The sequence below is a fragment of the Nyctereutes procyonoides genome, unplaced genomic scaffold, assembly GCF_905146905.1.
Source record: "Nyctereutes procyonoides isolate TBG_1078 unplaced genomic scaffold, NYPRO_anot_genome, whole genome shotgun sequence".
Taxonomy (NCBI): domain Eukaryota; kingdom Metazoa; phylum Chordata; class Mammalia; order Carnivora; family Canidae; genus Nyctereutes; species Nyctereutes procyonoides.
Window position 1 is genome coordinate 43,768,988 of NW_026575131.1, and position 14,667 is coordinate 43,783,654.

The window sequence follows — 14,667 nt, forward strand, 5'->3', positions numbered from 1 at the left end:
TCTAGCCGTGCTCTAATCAGGGCTTCAAGAGTCATTCAGCTTCCAAGGTCACTAGAGGTGCCCCAGAGCAGGGGTCTGCAGCCCTAGAGCATTGGGGGATTTAAGATCCCGCTGGAATAAAGCCTGACATCAGGCCTTTCCACTGGGCAGCTCCATGGACCCAGTGGAGCCTGGATGGGTTCAGGGGTCCAAGAGGCACCTGGGCAGAGAAATCAATGGGTGGTGGAGTGTGGAAGATTCAGGGAACAGGCGCTCCGGACCAGGGAGTGTGCTGGGGCTTTGGGGCCCACGCAGAGAGATCTGGCAAGGAGAACCCTGGCAGGCATGGAGCCAGGGGGTGGTCGCACTAGAAGCCCTGGCCCCACAGCATCTCCCGCGTGTTTGGGCTCTTTGGGCTCTTTGGGCTCGGGGAGCGGTACCGGCTTCCGGGCCTCAGGGGCGTGGCCGACCCGCCGAGGTGAAGCCGGGGGCGGGGCTTCTGCGGAGCAGGGGCGTGTTCGATGGCGGGGCGTAGCCTCTGCCGGGCGGGGCTACGCGGAACCCGGGCGGCGGCGGAGGCGGCAGCGGCCGCGGCAGGAAATAGGGGCTGGGCCCCGCCGGCGCGAGATCCCATCCCAGCCCCGGTCCCCGCCGAGCGATCCTCGGGCCGGGCGATGGACGCAGCAGAGCCGGGTAGGCGGTCCGGGATACGGGATCCGAGAGGGACCTCCCCCAGCTGTACCCCACTTCCTAAATTGAGTGGTCTCGGCTATCCCTTTCTGTCCAGAGAGTGGTGAAGGAGTCCCAAACGGGAGGGACACGGGCATCCTCCACCTGAGTACCCCCAAACCGAGGGGGCCCAGGACATCATTCTCTGACCCCCTCCCCCTTTGGAGTCTTCACCCCGGATGCCTGGGGGAGGGGGCCCAGGAAGGGGAAGTGGCTGCTTCTGCTTCTGATATTTGTGATGGGGGCAGGGTGTCGCGACTGCTGATGGAGAGGGCGACGCGGCAGGATCCCCACTCGGCTCCTCCATAGTCCAGGGAGTGGGCACTGCTGATCTGGGCTCCCTAGAAGGGGGGCTGTGGCAGAAATGTGGCCAGGTCTGACTTGTATTTCTGGCTGTCTTTGTGTCTCTGCTGTGCATGTTGAGTGTCATTTGGTCTTTATGTTCTTCTGGTTTTGGTCTGTTTGTGCCACAGGCTCTGTGCCGGTCTCTCCCACGTGTATTTCCATCTGTCTGGCCTGAGGTCCATGTGGTTCCATTGTCAAGCTGGCTCTCTCCCCAGGGACAGTGTGGCTGCATCTGGGGCATCTGTTTTGTTGCTTTGCTTCTGGGCCCATGTGTGTGTGGGTGTCTCCGTTCCTCTGAGCAGCTGTCTCTGTGTTGGGTTGTGCCTGAGTCCATCTGCCTGCCCTGAGTTGGCTTCACCCCAGGCCACACTGCCTCAATCCTGACTCTGACACCCACCCCACACTCTCTACAGGTCCAGAACACTGACTCTCTCTCCCTCCCCTCCAAACAACTGGCTAAGGGCCTAGGTGCTGCTGTGGGTGGAGGGAAGCTTCAATTGGTCCATGTATGACACTCCCCTCCCCCAGGGCTACCCCTGGCTCCCGAGAGCAGGAAGAGGTACAGTGACATCTTCCGGAGCCTGGACAACCTTGAGATCTCACTGGGGAACGTGTGAGTCTAAACCTGGGCCACCCCAAATCCCTAACCATTTAGGTACCTCATTAGGAACCTATAACATCTGGATCCACTTACCAAATAACCTGAGAAGTCCAAGATAGGTCCCTCCAAAACATGAAAAATCCCAAAATTCAGCCCTCTACCCCAACCTACTGGAAATCCCCCAAATGGTCCTAGGACCCCCATATATTCTTCTTGTGATCCCTTAAAACATTTCAGATCCTTATAATTCTACTCTATGAACTCCAGATTCACCTGGGACCTTTTAACTCCCTCAAGTCCCATTAAAAAAACTCATCTGGTTCCCCGCAAAACCACTCAGGCCTCCCAGATACAAGAGATGTCACAGAGGTGATATGTCCAGGACTACCACTCAGATTGCCCTGGGGACTCCCAACACCCCTAACCAAGACAGACTGGGTGGAGGGTGGTATCCTGACACCCTTACCTCCCAGGACCCTTGAGATGCCGCCTGGAGACCCCGTGCTTTCAGGAGACCCAGAATCTGACAAGACCCCTACAGCCACTGAGGTGAAGGGTGGAACCAAGGAGGCAGGGAGGAGGGGGTCCTCCAGGAGGAGGGGCTCTAGGGGTTGAGGCCTCTGCTCTGCTTGCTCCTGAATGCTGCCTCCTTCCCCTTCAGACCAATGAAACCAGCCTTTGGAGTGGCCCTTCCCTGGAGGGTTCTGCACCCCTAACAGGTAGGGGACTTTGGGGCCGAGGGAATGAGGGCAGAGAGGAGTCCCTCCTTCAACTAGTCATCACCCACTGCCTGTTCTGTATGCCAGGGACACAGCAGTAAACAGGACAGAGCTGAGCTCCTCCCCTTAGGGAGCCCCCGTCTGAGTGGAGAATCAGTATAAAATTGCAACCTGGACAAGATCATAAACGGGTGTTTGGGGCAGCCATAGGGTCTCTGGTTTGGCCGATCTTGGGGTTCAGGGAAAGCTAACACAGAAGGTCAGAGTTCAGAGGTCTGAGGTTCACTTTTCTGCCCCAGGGGAGGAACTGGACTTGCGGCTCATACGGACCAAGGGGGGCGTGGATGCAGCTCTGGACTATGCCAAGACCTGGAGCCGCTACGCCAAGGAGCTACTGGCCTGGACCGAGAAGAGAGCCAGCCTTGGTGAGGGCCCCTCTGCCTTGCCCCATGCTCCAGGGCCCAGGCAGTGCCTACACCGTGCTCAACTCAGACCCCTGCTGTCTTCCCCCAGAGCTAGAGTTTGCCAAAAGCATCATGAAAATCGCCGAGGCTGGCAAGGTGTCAATCCACCAGCAGGTAGCCATGAGCAGACCCCCCCTCCCCCCAGGGCCCAAGCCCTCCAGAACCGCAGCCCTGACCCCCTAGATCCTCAGCATCTTCTAACACCAGCCTTCCCACCCCAGAGCCACATGCCACTGCAGTACATCTACACCCTGTTTCTGGAACATGACCTAAGCCTGGGAGCCCTGGCCATGGAAACAGTGGCCCAGCAGAAAAGAGATTATTACCAGGTGAGGGGGCCCTGCTGCATGCATTATTCATTCCAGTCCCCTCTCCCTAGGAGGAAGGCACTACCATCAGTGCCATTTTGCTCATGAGGAAGCTGAGGCCCAGGGATGCTGAGGAACTTGCCCAAGGTTACCCAGCAGAGATTCAAACCAAGCTTCCTGTGCAATTGCAAAACTGTGCTTTTGTTTGTTTGCAGGGCTTGGCATGGGGTTAGGGGTTGCTGAGTGATCCCAGGCAGAGAGCTTTGGCACATGTGGGTCCAGGCTTTAGAAAGGATCAGGTGAAGGGCCAGTGGGTGGGGGAGAGAGTGCAGACCCAAAAGAGGACACGTGGTAGCAAGGAGCAGAAAGACTGGGGCGGCCCTGAAGCAGCCCCCCATCTGTCCTCCTTGCCAGCCCCTAGCAGCCAAACGAACTGAAATCGAGAAATGGCGGAAGGAGTTTAAGGAGCAGTGGCTGAAAGAGCAGAAGCGGATGGTGAGAAGCCTGGCTGGGTGAGTGCGTTGGCTGGAGGTGGAGGAGAGGAAGAGGCTCTGATCTGTCCCCTTCTGTCCCTACCACCCCCCCCCCACGGTCCCAGAATGAGGCAGTGCAGGCACTGCGGAGGGCCCAGCTCCAGTATGTGCAGCGCAGCGAGGACCTGTGGGTTCGCTCCCAGGCATCCCCTGAGGACCCGGCACCTCAGGCCTCACCTGGGCCCAGCAAACAGCAGGAGCGGCGGCGGCGATCTCGAGAGGAGGCCCAGGCCAAGGTGGGGACCTGGTGCCATGCTCCCCAGCACTTTGGTGCACCCAGCCCCATACTTTGTCCCACATGTGTCCTGGCCCTGGTTTCCCTAGGTTCAGGAGGCCGTGGCGCTATATCAGGCCTCTGTCCGTGAAGCCAACGCACGGCAACAAGACCTGGAGGCTGCCAAGCAGCGGATCGTGTCGCATGTGCGCAAGCTGGTGCTGCAGGGAGACGAAGTGCTGAGGCGGGTGAGACCCCTTCCCACTGCTGCCTCACACTCTCCTTTGGCCCCAGCCGGCTGCCTGCCCCTAACCCATCCCCAGGGCCTAGGACTCCTTCTCCCCAGACAGCCAGTTTCTGCCCTCAGTCCCTGCCCACACCTCAGCTTTGGTGCCACCGACTTGGGGTCCTGTCTCTACCCCCCATTCGGGCCAGGATATGATCATGCCCTGCCCCAGCTGCCTCTCATTGCTTGCCCTGCCCCTAGACCCTGACCACATTGGGTGTCTCTAAAGGTCACGCTCTGTCCCTCTCTCACTGAAGTCTGACCTAGTCCCCACCCCTGCAGGTGACCCTGGGACTGTTCGGGCTGCGAGGGGCACAGGCGGAACGTGGCCCCCGCGCTTTCGCTGCCCTGGCCGAATGCTGTGAGCCCTTTGAGGCTGGCCAGCGCTACCAGGAGTTCGTGAGAGCGCTGCAGCCTGAGGCCCCACCACCCCCTCCACCTGCCTTCTCCTTCCAGGAATTCATGCCCACTGCACACAGGTGGGGACCCACCCAGGAGCAGGGTCAGGAATGGGCCCCATAGACAGTGGCAGGCTGTTGGCACCACCAAGTTGAATACTCGGGATCAGAAAACTCAAAGCCTCGGTTCTTGGTTTAGTACCCAAGGCTTTTATCTGTGGGGGTGGGTATCCCTGTTCTGGGAGAGTCCAAACTTTAGGGTTACTGTACTGGGTGCTCACGGGTGTCGAGGCTTGCAGACGCAAGTGCTTGGAGTTGGGTGCTAGATGTAGTGCATAGGTGATGTCATCCCAAAGCAGTTTCCTGGTTATCAGACTCCTCAAACTCCTTTCAGCTCCCCTCTGGACATAAGAAAGAAGCCCTCTGGACCCCCACCCCCACGGCTGGATGAAAGTGCAGCTGAGGCTGGCCCTTGGGAGGACACAGGCATAAGTTGGCAGGGTAAGCATAGCAGGGAGGAGGCAGGAGTGGTGCTGGGGCAGGGGTCCATCCTAACTGACCTGTTTCCCCCTAGGGACTCCAGGCCCAACTCCAGGCAGCGATGTGGACAGTGTGGGCGGTGGCAGCGAATCTCGGTCCCTGGACTCTCCCACTTCCAGCCCAGGTGAGGCCAGGATCTGGTCCTAACCCGTTCCCTACCTCTAACCAGCCTCTAGACGCTGCCCAGGCTCTGACCCTCAATCTCTAACCTGTCATTTGACCTCTGACCTACCTGTACCCCTGACCTATTTCCTCATCCTATGATCCATTCTCTTGAGCCAATTTCTGAATGACCCCACAGACCGCTGACCCATTCTCCAACCCCTAATATCAGACCTGACTTCCCTCCTGACTTGTAACCCTTTCCCCAAGGGCATCTGTGGGTAGTTGTGGAAAACCCAAAAACCAGGAATATCTCCTTAGCCCTGCAGCTTCCCCATGACCCCTGTGACCCCTGACTTCTATGATCCTTGACCCTCTGACTCCAGGCTCTGGCACAAGGCGGTTGATGAAGGTTTCATCCATAGGCACTGAGTCCTCAGATGACTTTGAGGAGCGAGATCCCGGTAAGGCTGGAAGCAGATGGGGCATGGCGGGGGGTGGACCAGGCACCCCTGACCCTGTGTCCCTGCAGACCTGGTAGATGGGCTGGAGAACGGCCCAGGAACCCCCTTCAGGAAGTGGACGCTCTCCAGTGCGGCCCAAACCCACCGGTTACGACGGCTAAGGGGCCCAGCCAAGTGCCGTGAATGTGAAGCCTTCATGGTCAGCGGGACTGAGTGTGAGGAGGTGTGGCCTGAGCCCATCAACCAATGACCTCTTCTGACCCGAATGACCTCCCTGACCCTAAGCACTTCCCTGACCTGAAATCCCTATGACCTTTCTGCCCTTGGGACATACCCTGATCTAACAGTGTCCTATGAGTCCCCTGCCCCTGAGGATTTCTATGACCTCTCTTCCCCCCACTGACCCCTGATGACCTCCCTGACTCTATGACCTTCCTCTCAGTGCTTTCTGACCTGCCACAAGCGCTGCCTGGAGACTCTACTGATCCTCTGTGGACATAAGCGCCTCCCAGCCCGGACCCCCCTCTTTGGAGTCGACTTCCTGCAGCTGCCCAGGGACTTCCCGGAGGAGGTGCCCTTTGTGATCACCAGGTGCACGGCTGAGATAGAACAGCGTGCCCTGGGTGTGCAGGTGCTGCCCTGACTCTTGACCACCCCTAGTAGTGACCCAGCCCTCTTGATAGCCAGACCGGAAGTCAAGTATCTATTTCCTGCCCCTGCCCTGCAGGGCATTTATCGGGTCAGCGGGTCCCGGGTCCGTGTGGAGCGGCTGTGCCAGGCTTTTGAGAATGGTCGAGCACTGGTGGACATGTCAGGGAACTCGCCTCATGATGTCTCGAGTGTTCTCAAGCGGTTCCTCCAGGAGGTGGGTACTCAATGCTTGGGGGCAGGGGCTGGGCGGGCTCAGGCTGAGGGCCCTCTGCAGCCCACCTATACCCATGTCCCTCCCCCCATTCCACCCCCAGCTCACTGACCCCGTGGTCCCCTTCCACCTCTACGACGCCTTCATCTCTCTGGCTAAGACCCTGCATGCAGACCCTGGGCACGACCCTGGGACCCCCAGCCCCAGCCCTGAGGTTATCCGCTCGCTGAAGACCCTCTTGGTGCAGCTGCCTGACTCTAACTACAACACCCTGCGGCACCTGGTGGCCCATCTGTTCAGGTGTGCACTGTCCCTGACCTTGAAATGTGACTTCTGACCTCAGCCACAGATTTGTGACTGTGTCTGTGGACATGTCACATGACTACTGACATGACTACTGACTTCTGGGACTGACCCCTGACACTGACTTCTGATCTTTGCATGTGTTTTCTGAGCTCTGAATCTTAATACATGACTCCAGACTTTGGGGGCTCACCCCTGATCTCCACTGCTGGGCGTGTAGCTGCTGGTCTCAATGACTGGGACCACTTACCCATGACTTGGGCAAGTTGTCACTAGCCTAGCCTACTAGCCTCGCCTTCCTGATGGCCAGTGACCATCCATTCCATGCCCTGATCTTTTTCCTCATACCATCCCCAGGGTGGCTGCACAGTTTGAGGAAAACAAGATGTCTGCCAACAACCTGGGCATTGTGTTTGGACCAACACTGCTGCGGCCACCGGACGGTCCAGGGGCAGCCGGTGCTGGCTCCGTCACCTGTCTACTAGACTCGGGGCACCAGGCCCAGCTCGTTGAGTTCCTCATTGTATACTATGAGCAAATCTTTGGGATGGACGACCTCCCTGTGGCCACTGAGCCTCCGCCCCAAGACCCCAGTCCGGCTCCTGGGCCTCTCACAAACAACCCTCAACCACCACCCTCCAACCTTGCCCCAGATCCCCTGCCCCTAGTCCTAGCCTCGGACCCCGACCCAGACTCTGAGCTCCATGGTACCTTGGAGAAGCATCCTGAGGCCACGCCTCCTGAGGTAGGAACCCACTGGGCCCGCAGACAGGAGGAGGGCCTTCTCTCCATTTAATCCTCTCACTTTCCTGTCTTCCTTCCTTTCTTTGCCTTTAAAATGTTCTCTTTCATTCCCTCTCTCCTTACACATGAGGAATGAAATGGTGAGTAATAATAATGAAGGTAATAATGGAGGAACAACAGGGTACAGCTCTGCAGAGTTACTAACATAGGTGATTATTTATTCTTTCAACAGAATGTTTATTGAGCATTTACTATGTACCAAGTATTGTTGTAGTAGGCATTACCAATACATCAGTGAGTAAATTATTCAGAGACCCCATCCTTATGGTAACTGCAGTCCAGCGGGAAAGAAACCAACAACAAATAAGAAATATGGTATAAAGTCAGTTTATAGGGCATTACAAGGTGACAAGTACTATGGAGAATAAAAGAAAGGGTAGCATACGGTAAGAGACATTGGGGGTACCAAGGAGAGGCAGAGGGAAGTTTGTAGCAGTAAATAGGATGCTGTGAGCAGATCTCATGGAGAAGGTGGATTTGAGCAAAGACTGGAAAGATGTGAGGGAGGAATGAGCCAGGTGGAGATCCGGGGAAGGGTGTTCTAATGGGAACAGCCAATGCAAAGGCCCTGAGGTGAGAGCATGCCTGGTGTGTGTAGGATGTAGCCTTGAGTTGTAATGAATTAGTGAAGAGAAGGTGGTAGAAAGTGAGGCCAAAGAGGGGTCTGTGGAATGCCACACATAGTGCACTTACTGTGCATGGGCATTTTATAGGCTTCCTATCATCTCTACTGCAGCCCTGAGAGGTAGATACTGTTAGTGAAAACCATTTACAGATGAGACTCCTACTAATGGCTTCCCTGCCCCTCAGATCCTGCTACACACACCATTCCTGAGAGCATGTGCCTCCCCTCACAGCAGCCCAGAGCTGGCAAAGGGCCTGTCAGTGAGCACTGGGTCTCTGAGAAATGGAATGGCTCAGAAAGTGCTTGGAACATGTAGAAAGAACTCCAGCTGCTATTAGCATTTAGCTAAAGAATAAACTGAAGGATGTACAGATAAATTAAAAAGTGGAAAAAAAAAAGTGGGTGTGAGGTTATAGAGCAGAGCAGAATGGAGACAGATAGTTCACCTGGTCCTAATGCGGACATGGCTAAGTCACTCCCTGGCCTGGCTCTCTGCTGAGCAAGGGCGTTCCTGCCCTCATGGAGTCCACAGTTGAGATGAATAATATTGTTCTGCACAAGGAGACAAGCTGTACTGTTAAAGGCATCACCTCCCTCAGATACCAAAACTGGCAAAAGACCTTTTACATGTCCAGAAAAAAACCCTCAGCTCTCAGAGAACCTCAAAGAACTGGGATTTTATTATTGGGGTTTTGGTCTTGGGTTTGTTCCTACAGATTCCAACTCCACAGAGTGACCACAGAGAAGTGGCTGAGGACACAAAAAAGGAAGAAGAGGAAGGTGAGTATGTTGGGGGGTAGCCCAGGAATCAGAGGGGTGTCCTTGCCTGGGATAGCTTGGCTGAGGTTTGACTCCCAGGTTATATCCAGAGGACTCAGGGGTGCTCAGCATTGACCATCCCAACCCACAGTGTCCAGCCAAGGTCCAGAGGACTCACTCCTGGGGACTCAATCCCGTGGCCACTTCAGCCGCCAGCCAGTGAAATATCCCCGGGGTGGAGCGCGGCCTATCACCCACCAGCTGTCCAGCTTTGCCCTGGTAGCTTCCAAATTGTGTGAGGAGACCCCTATCACATCAGTGACGCGAGGGAGTTTGCGGAGGCGAGGACCTGGCCCTGTCACCTCCTCGCCTGAGGGCAGCCCTCTGCGCCGCACCCCGCTGCCCAAGCATTTTGAGATCACCCAGGAGACAGCCCGGCTACTCTCCAAGCTACCCAGCGAAGCTGTGCCCAAGGCCACCTGCTGCCCAGACCCCCAACCTGAGGAAGCTGAGGACCATCTTTGACCATCCCAGCCTTCTGACCAAGGGGGAAAGGACTGAGAAGGTGTTCAGTGTTGGGGGAACTGGAGAGTTCCTGCAAGGAAAGACTACATGGCCTGGGAGACTAAAACCCCTTTTGAAGCAATATACCAGTATTCCCCCACTAGACATAGGTCACTGCCAAGCATCAGGGCCACTCAGGTTCAGAGGTTAGTCAGGGTCAACACTCAGGGTCATTACAAGTCATGGGATCCTTGGCATCCACTCTAGTCTCTAACCCCTGGGACAGGGGTACCTTTTGCTACTTTGGTTGTAGCCACTCCCCCACCTCTGCCTGCCTCCTTAGCTGCCTCAGGTGAGCAGCTCTTGGAGGGAGTGGGCAGCCCAGACTCAACATCCTTGTGGCACCTGGGGCCTGACGCCTGGGAATAAACGGTGTCCTTTATACCCTTGAGTGTCTTTTTTTTTTTTTTTTTTTTTGCCAGGAAAGGGTGATGAGAGAGAGAGAGGGGAGGGCAGCATCCTTTGGCCCCACTTTACCCACTGGCGGAACTAAGGCCCCCTCTCATCCCCAAACATCCTTGAGCACCTACAAGAAGTACGGGCTGGGCCCGGGCACCCGGCTGAGTCACAACGGCCCGTCCCTCCCGGAGCTCCACGTCCCCGATCCGGTCCTGCATAATCAAACAAATATAACAAAGTGCAGATAACCGGGACAATGGGGCTGTGTGCTCTGGGCCGTGGGAGCCTAGGGCCGCCATAAGCCGGGCCGGGCAGGGGGCAGCGCGGCCGCGGGCGGAGGGCGTGGGGGTGGGATTTCCAGAAACGAGCGCGGCCCGAGGGTCAGCTGGAGGGTCAGCCGGGGCCGGAGAGGTCCGTGGGGCCCCGGGGGCCGCGCGCGCGGTACCTCGGGGCCGGGGAAGCGGAGGCGGGGCGGGGGTCCCGGCGGTGGGAGCCCGGTCGGATCAGGGCGTGGCTTGGAGCTCGGCGACGGATTGGACGGCGGGGAGCGGGTGGGGTGGGGCCGGGCGGGGGCGCGGACCCTGAGACCACCCGGAGCTGCGCCCAGGCGGCGCGAGGTCACGGCGGGGACCTGGTGCGGTGAGTGACTCAGCCCCCGGGGGGCTAAAACTGTGCGTGTGAGGCGGGCGAGGACGGGGGCGGGGGTCCCGCGCCGGAAGTGGAGGGGCGACCGCGAGGCCGGGAGGAAACGGTGGGGGGCTGCGGTTCCGGGAGACCCCGCCCCGACCGCGCCGGCGGAGGCGAGATGCCCCCAGGTGGCGGGGGCGGGGCGGGGCTCCCCAGGTGGCGGGGGCGGGGCGCCGCGCCCAGGCAGGGGCGGGACCCCGCCCTCCGGCTCTCGGCGCCCGCGCCCAGCGCACCCGGACGCTCGTCGGCTCCCGCGGTGGTCCCCGGGCTATGGGTCTGGGGCCTGCCCCGTCCCCCCGGGAGGCCGCCCGTCTGCGACGTGACGGGCCGCCCAGAGGAGGCCGGTACTGACGGTGGCGGGTGGGCGCGGGTCCCCGGGAGGGCGCGGCACGTGCCTGCGGGGCCCGGGCACCGCCCCCTCCTCCCCTTCGCCCCAGCTCCTCCTGCAGCCTGGGGGCGCCTGGAGGCCCAGCGGCCGCCGCCTCCCTGGCCGCCCCCTTTGTCTGGGAGACCGCCAGGGTCCTCCGTCCCACCCGTGACTGCCCGATACCCCGCCCGCCTCGGGAACGCTCGCGCCCGGAACCCGCCGCCCAACCTCTGGGGCCGCGTCGCTGCCGGCTCTGGTGGACCCGGTCACTTCCACGCTCCAGCACGGACCGCCTGCAGGGTCCCAGCAGCGACTCCACCCTGCTCACACACGCCCCTTGGGCTCTACTTTCTGCACTGATCCCAGCACCGAGCGTTCCGTCCCTCACCCACTTGCACAGCTCCTAGCGCTTTGTCCCTCCTTCCCCGCCACCCACCCCCCCAGTACAGATTGGGCGCGCTCGGGTAGTAGATGATTTTTTGTTGTTTTCGTTTGTTTGATTTTGCTCAAGTCAAAACAAACAGCCAGTCATTTGATTTGCGGGGATAATCTTTGTAAGGGTCTTATTAGTAAATGAGCAACAGCTGCCCATCCCCCACACTTCCACCAGGGAGCTTGCTTTCCGGGTTACCCTGGGCTCCACCACTGCCACTTTACCCCGAGTCTGAGACCCTTGCCCTTCCTGTCCTGACCCCCACCCTCACTGGCTGCTGCTCATTCCTGTGTCCTTCGAACAAATGCCGCCTATACTGACCTCTCCCTCTGTGCCCCCAGATGGTCACCATGGGCCAGTGCTACTACAACGAGACCATCGGCTTCTTCTACAACAACAGTGGCAAGGAACTCAGCTCCCACTGGCGGCCCAAAGATGTGGTTGTGGTGGCCCTGGGGCTGACAGTCAGCGTGCTGGTGTTGCTGACCAACTTGCTGGTCATCGCAGCCATTGCTTCCAACCGACGCTTCCACCAGCCCATTTACTACCTGCTTGGCAACCTGGCCGCAGCTGACCTCTTTGCTGGTGTGGCCTACCTCTTCCTCATGTTTCACACGGGCCCTCGCACGGCCCGGCTCTCACTGGAGGGCTGGTTTGTGCGACAGGGCCTGCTGGACACGAGCCTGACGGCATCGGTGGCCACACTGCTAGCCATCGCTGTGGAGCGGCACCGCAGCGTGATGGCTGTGCAGCTGCACAGCCGCCTGCCCAGAGGCCGAGTCGTCATGCTCATCGTGGGGGTGTGGGTGGCTGCACTGGGCCTGGGGCTGCTGCCGGCCCACTCCTGGCACTGCCTCTGTGCCCTGGACCGCTGCTCACGCATGGCCCCCCTGCTCAGCCGCTCCTATCTGGCTGTCTGGGCCCTGTCCAGCCTGCTTGTCTTCCTGCTCATGGTGGCTGTCTACACCCGCATTTTCTTCTATGTGAGGCGGAGGGTGCAGCGCATGGCAGAGCACGTCAGCTGCCACCCACGCTACCGAGAGACCACACTCAGCCTGGTCAAGACCGTTGTCATTATCCTGGGTGAGTGAGTGCCCTCAGCTGGCCCAGGGTTGCGGGAACCCTGCTCCCCCCAACTCCCACAAGGCATGGGAGGGCATGATTTGGGTGGGGAATGTTCTCCAAGGAGGTGACATCTGAGCAGAGACCTGAATGCTGGGAAGGGAAGAGTTCCAGGCAGAGGGAACAGAAGGTGAGAGCCCCGCAGGACTGGGCTGTGCCTCCAAAGAGGAGAGGAGGCCCGTGTGGCTGGAGAGAAGCAGGAGAAAAGGTCAGCACCGCCTCGAAGGGCACAGGCAAGAGTCAGATTTTGTTCTGAGTTCTGTGGGAAGCCCTCAAGAGTTCTTAGTAGGGAGTAATGAAGTCAGTCTGGCTGTAGAGTGGTCTGAGTGGGGGAGGTAGCCAGGTTATCCTGCAAGGATACACTTCCCTACCCCTAAGAACAAGGAGTGACTCTTCCCTATGACCCCCTTTCCCCACACCAAGTAACACCTCTCCCACAATGACCTCCTTCGCCCCAATAGAACAAATTTTCATGTAGAAATGTCCAGCACCCTGTCTACCGTGTACCAGGTTAGGAAAGGCATCCCTTCTGGCAGATAAATCAGAGAAAGGTGTCAGGCGGTTCTTGCCCTGCAAACTACACGGCTGTTGTCTGAGCTCTGGAGATCCTTCCAGGCCTGAGCTCTGACCTGTGGGTTTTGGGCCCCAATAGCTAGCCCTGCTCACCTCAGGCTCCATCCTACAGGGGCGTTCGTGGTCTGCTGGACTCCAGGCCAGGTGGTGCTGCTCCTGGATGGTCTGGGCTGCAAGTCCTGCAACGTCCTGGCGGTGGAGAAGTATTTCCTACTCCTGGCCGAGGCCAACTCACTGGTCAACGCCGTGGTGTACTCGTGCCGAGATGCTGAGATGCGCCGCACCTTCCGCCGCCTCCTCTGCTGTCTGTGCCTACGCCGGTCTACCCACGAGTCTGCCCGCTATGCACCCTCCACCCGAACAGGTGCCAGCACTCGCATCATGCTTCCTGAGAATGGCCACTCCTTGATGGACTCCACCCTTTAGCCAACCTGGCACTTCAGTGGGGTGCTGCAAATGCCAGATTATGGCCTCCGACCACTGGTGAATGCACCTGGCTCTACCTAAGCTGCAGGACAGACCTTCAGTCTGCCATGGCACAACTCCACTGCCAGCCTGCCCCAGGGCCTGGGGGAGTGGGGTCATCTCTCAATGCCCAGGAGAGAGTCAGAAGGGATTCAGGAATCTGCCCTTCAATCATCTCAGGTTGTGGGGGTTTTTAACCGACATTTTCTATTTTTACCGCTCATCCCTGGTAAACCCTGTGGACTATTTCCCTGTCTGTGGTGGTGTGGGTGTTTAAGATGGGAGAGATGAGAGCTCTCTCAGGCCACTCTGCTCAGTGCGACAGGGTGACAAGGATGGACCATGGATGCACTATCTGCCTGAATCTGATTCTTCAGGGGTGCAGACTGAGGGGTGCTGAGCATGAGCTGGGAAAAGGTTTGTGGACCCTTGCAGCCTCTGGGGTCCTGCCTGTCCCTATTAGAATTGAGGAGTTTGTGGGGAGAACGTGCTATAAGGAGTAAACCTTTCTCTCTGCTGAGGTCTTCAGAGCATTTTGTCATCAACTCAGATGGTCCATCTGTCCCTGTGTCCAAGAATTGTGCACCTAGGCTTGGGCTAGGCTGGGATCTCCTCAGCCCTAGTTCTCTTTTTCTCTTTGATCTCTGTACAGCTGTTACTCCCTCTCTCTCTTTTTAAAGTAAACTCTCTACCCAACATGGGACTCGACCTCACAACCGTGAGATCAAGAGTGGCATGCTCTACTAACCGAGCCAGCCAGATGCCCTATTCAATCTCTCTTGTTGGAGGTCTTGCCTCCGTTTTGCCTACTCCCCTGCCTCTGACTCACCCTCATCTGTCTCTGTCCTCTAGAGCCCACAGTGGTCTCTGACCTGTGTGAGCCCTCTTTCTCCTGCTTGCCCTTTTGTCTGAGTCCAGACTATTAACAGTCATGTGTGTCGATCCCACAGTGGGAGTGGGGCCCACAGAGTAGGGTGCAGGATTTGAGAGTTGCTGTTTCTCCAGCTCCTCTGATGTGCCTG

At 58.2% G+C, this 14,667-nt stretch overlaps 2 protein-coding genes across 4 annotated transcripts; both read left to right on the plus strand.

Moving 5' to 3' along the window:
- Window positions 1–539: 539 nt before the first annotated feature.
- Window positions 540–9,983, plus strand: GMIP (GEM interacting protein). Of its 2 annotated transcripts, XM_055344793.1 has the most exons (21): window positions 540–672; window positions 1,582–1,666; window positions 2,128–2,203; window positions 2,316–2,373; window positions 2,673–2,798; window positions 2,887–2,951; window positions 3,059–3,166; window positions 3,560–3,640; window positions 3,744–3,914; window positions 4,003–4,140; window positions 4,461–4,657; window positions 4,971–5,077; window positions 5,151–5,240; window positions 5,605–5,682; window positions 5,751–5,905; window positions 6,125–6,313; window positions 6,410–6,547; window positions 6,648–6,844; window positions 7,205–7,592; window positions 8,993–9,056; window positions 9,187–9,983. In XM_055344793.1, the coding sequence occupies exons 1-21, from the start codon at window positions 654–656 to the stop codon at window positions 9,558–9,560; spliced, it is 2,904 nt and encodes a 967-aa protein (XP_055200768.1). In that variant the 5' UTR covers window positions 540–653; the 3' UTR covers window positions 9,561–9,983. The 2 variants fall into 2 exon arrangements, with proteins under 2 accessions (XP_055200768.1, XP_055200769.1); XM_055344794.1 differs by lacking the exon at window positions 540–672 and having other exon boundaries at window positions 1,595–1,664.
- An 890-nt stretch (window positions 9,984–10,873) lies between these two features.
- Window positions 10,874–14,175, plus strand: LPAR2 (lysophosphatidic acid receptor 2). Of its 2 annotated transcripts, none has more exons than XM_055342633.1 (3): window positions 10,874–11,029; window positions 11,827–12,568; window positions 13,293–14,175. In XM_055342633.1, the coding sequence occupies exons 2-3, from the start codon at window positions 11,827–11,829 to the stop codon at window positions 13,604–13,606; spliced, it is 1,056 nt and encodes a 351-aa protein (XP_055198608.1). In that variant the 5' UTR covers window positions 10,874–11,029; the 3' UTR covers window positions 13,607–14,175. The 2 variants fall into 2 exon arrangements, with proteins under 2 accessions (XP_055198608.1, XP_055198609.1); XM_055342634.1 differs by having other exon boundaries at window positions 10,874–11,025.
- Window positions 14,176–14,667: the final 492 nt, after the last annotated feature.

Coding starts and splice junctions, on each gene's coding strand:
- GMIP (XM_055344793.1), top strand. Junction 5,683..5,750: donor CTTTGAGGAGCGAGATCCCG/GTAAGGCTGGAA, acceptor GTGTCCCTGCAG/ACCTGGTAGATGGGCTGGAG. Junction 9,057..9,186: donor AAAAAAGGAAGAAGAGGAAG/GTGAGTATGTTG, acceptor CCCAACCCACAG/TGTCCAGCCAAGGTCCAGAG.
- LPAR2 (XM_055342633.1), top strand. CDS start 11,827: ATGGTCACCATGGGCCAGTGCTACTACAACGAGACCATCGGCTTCTTC. Junction 12,569..13,292: donor GACCGTTGTCATTATCCTGG/GTGAGTGAGTGC, acceptor TCCATCCTACAG/GGGCGTTCGTGGTCTGCTGG.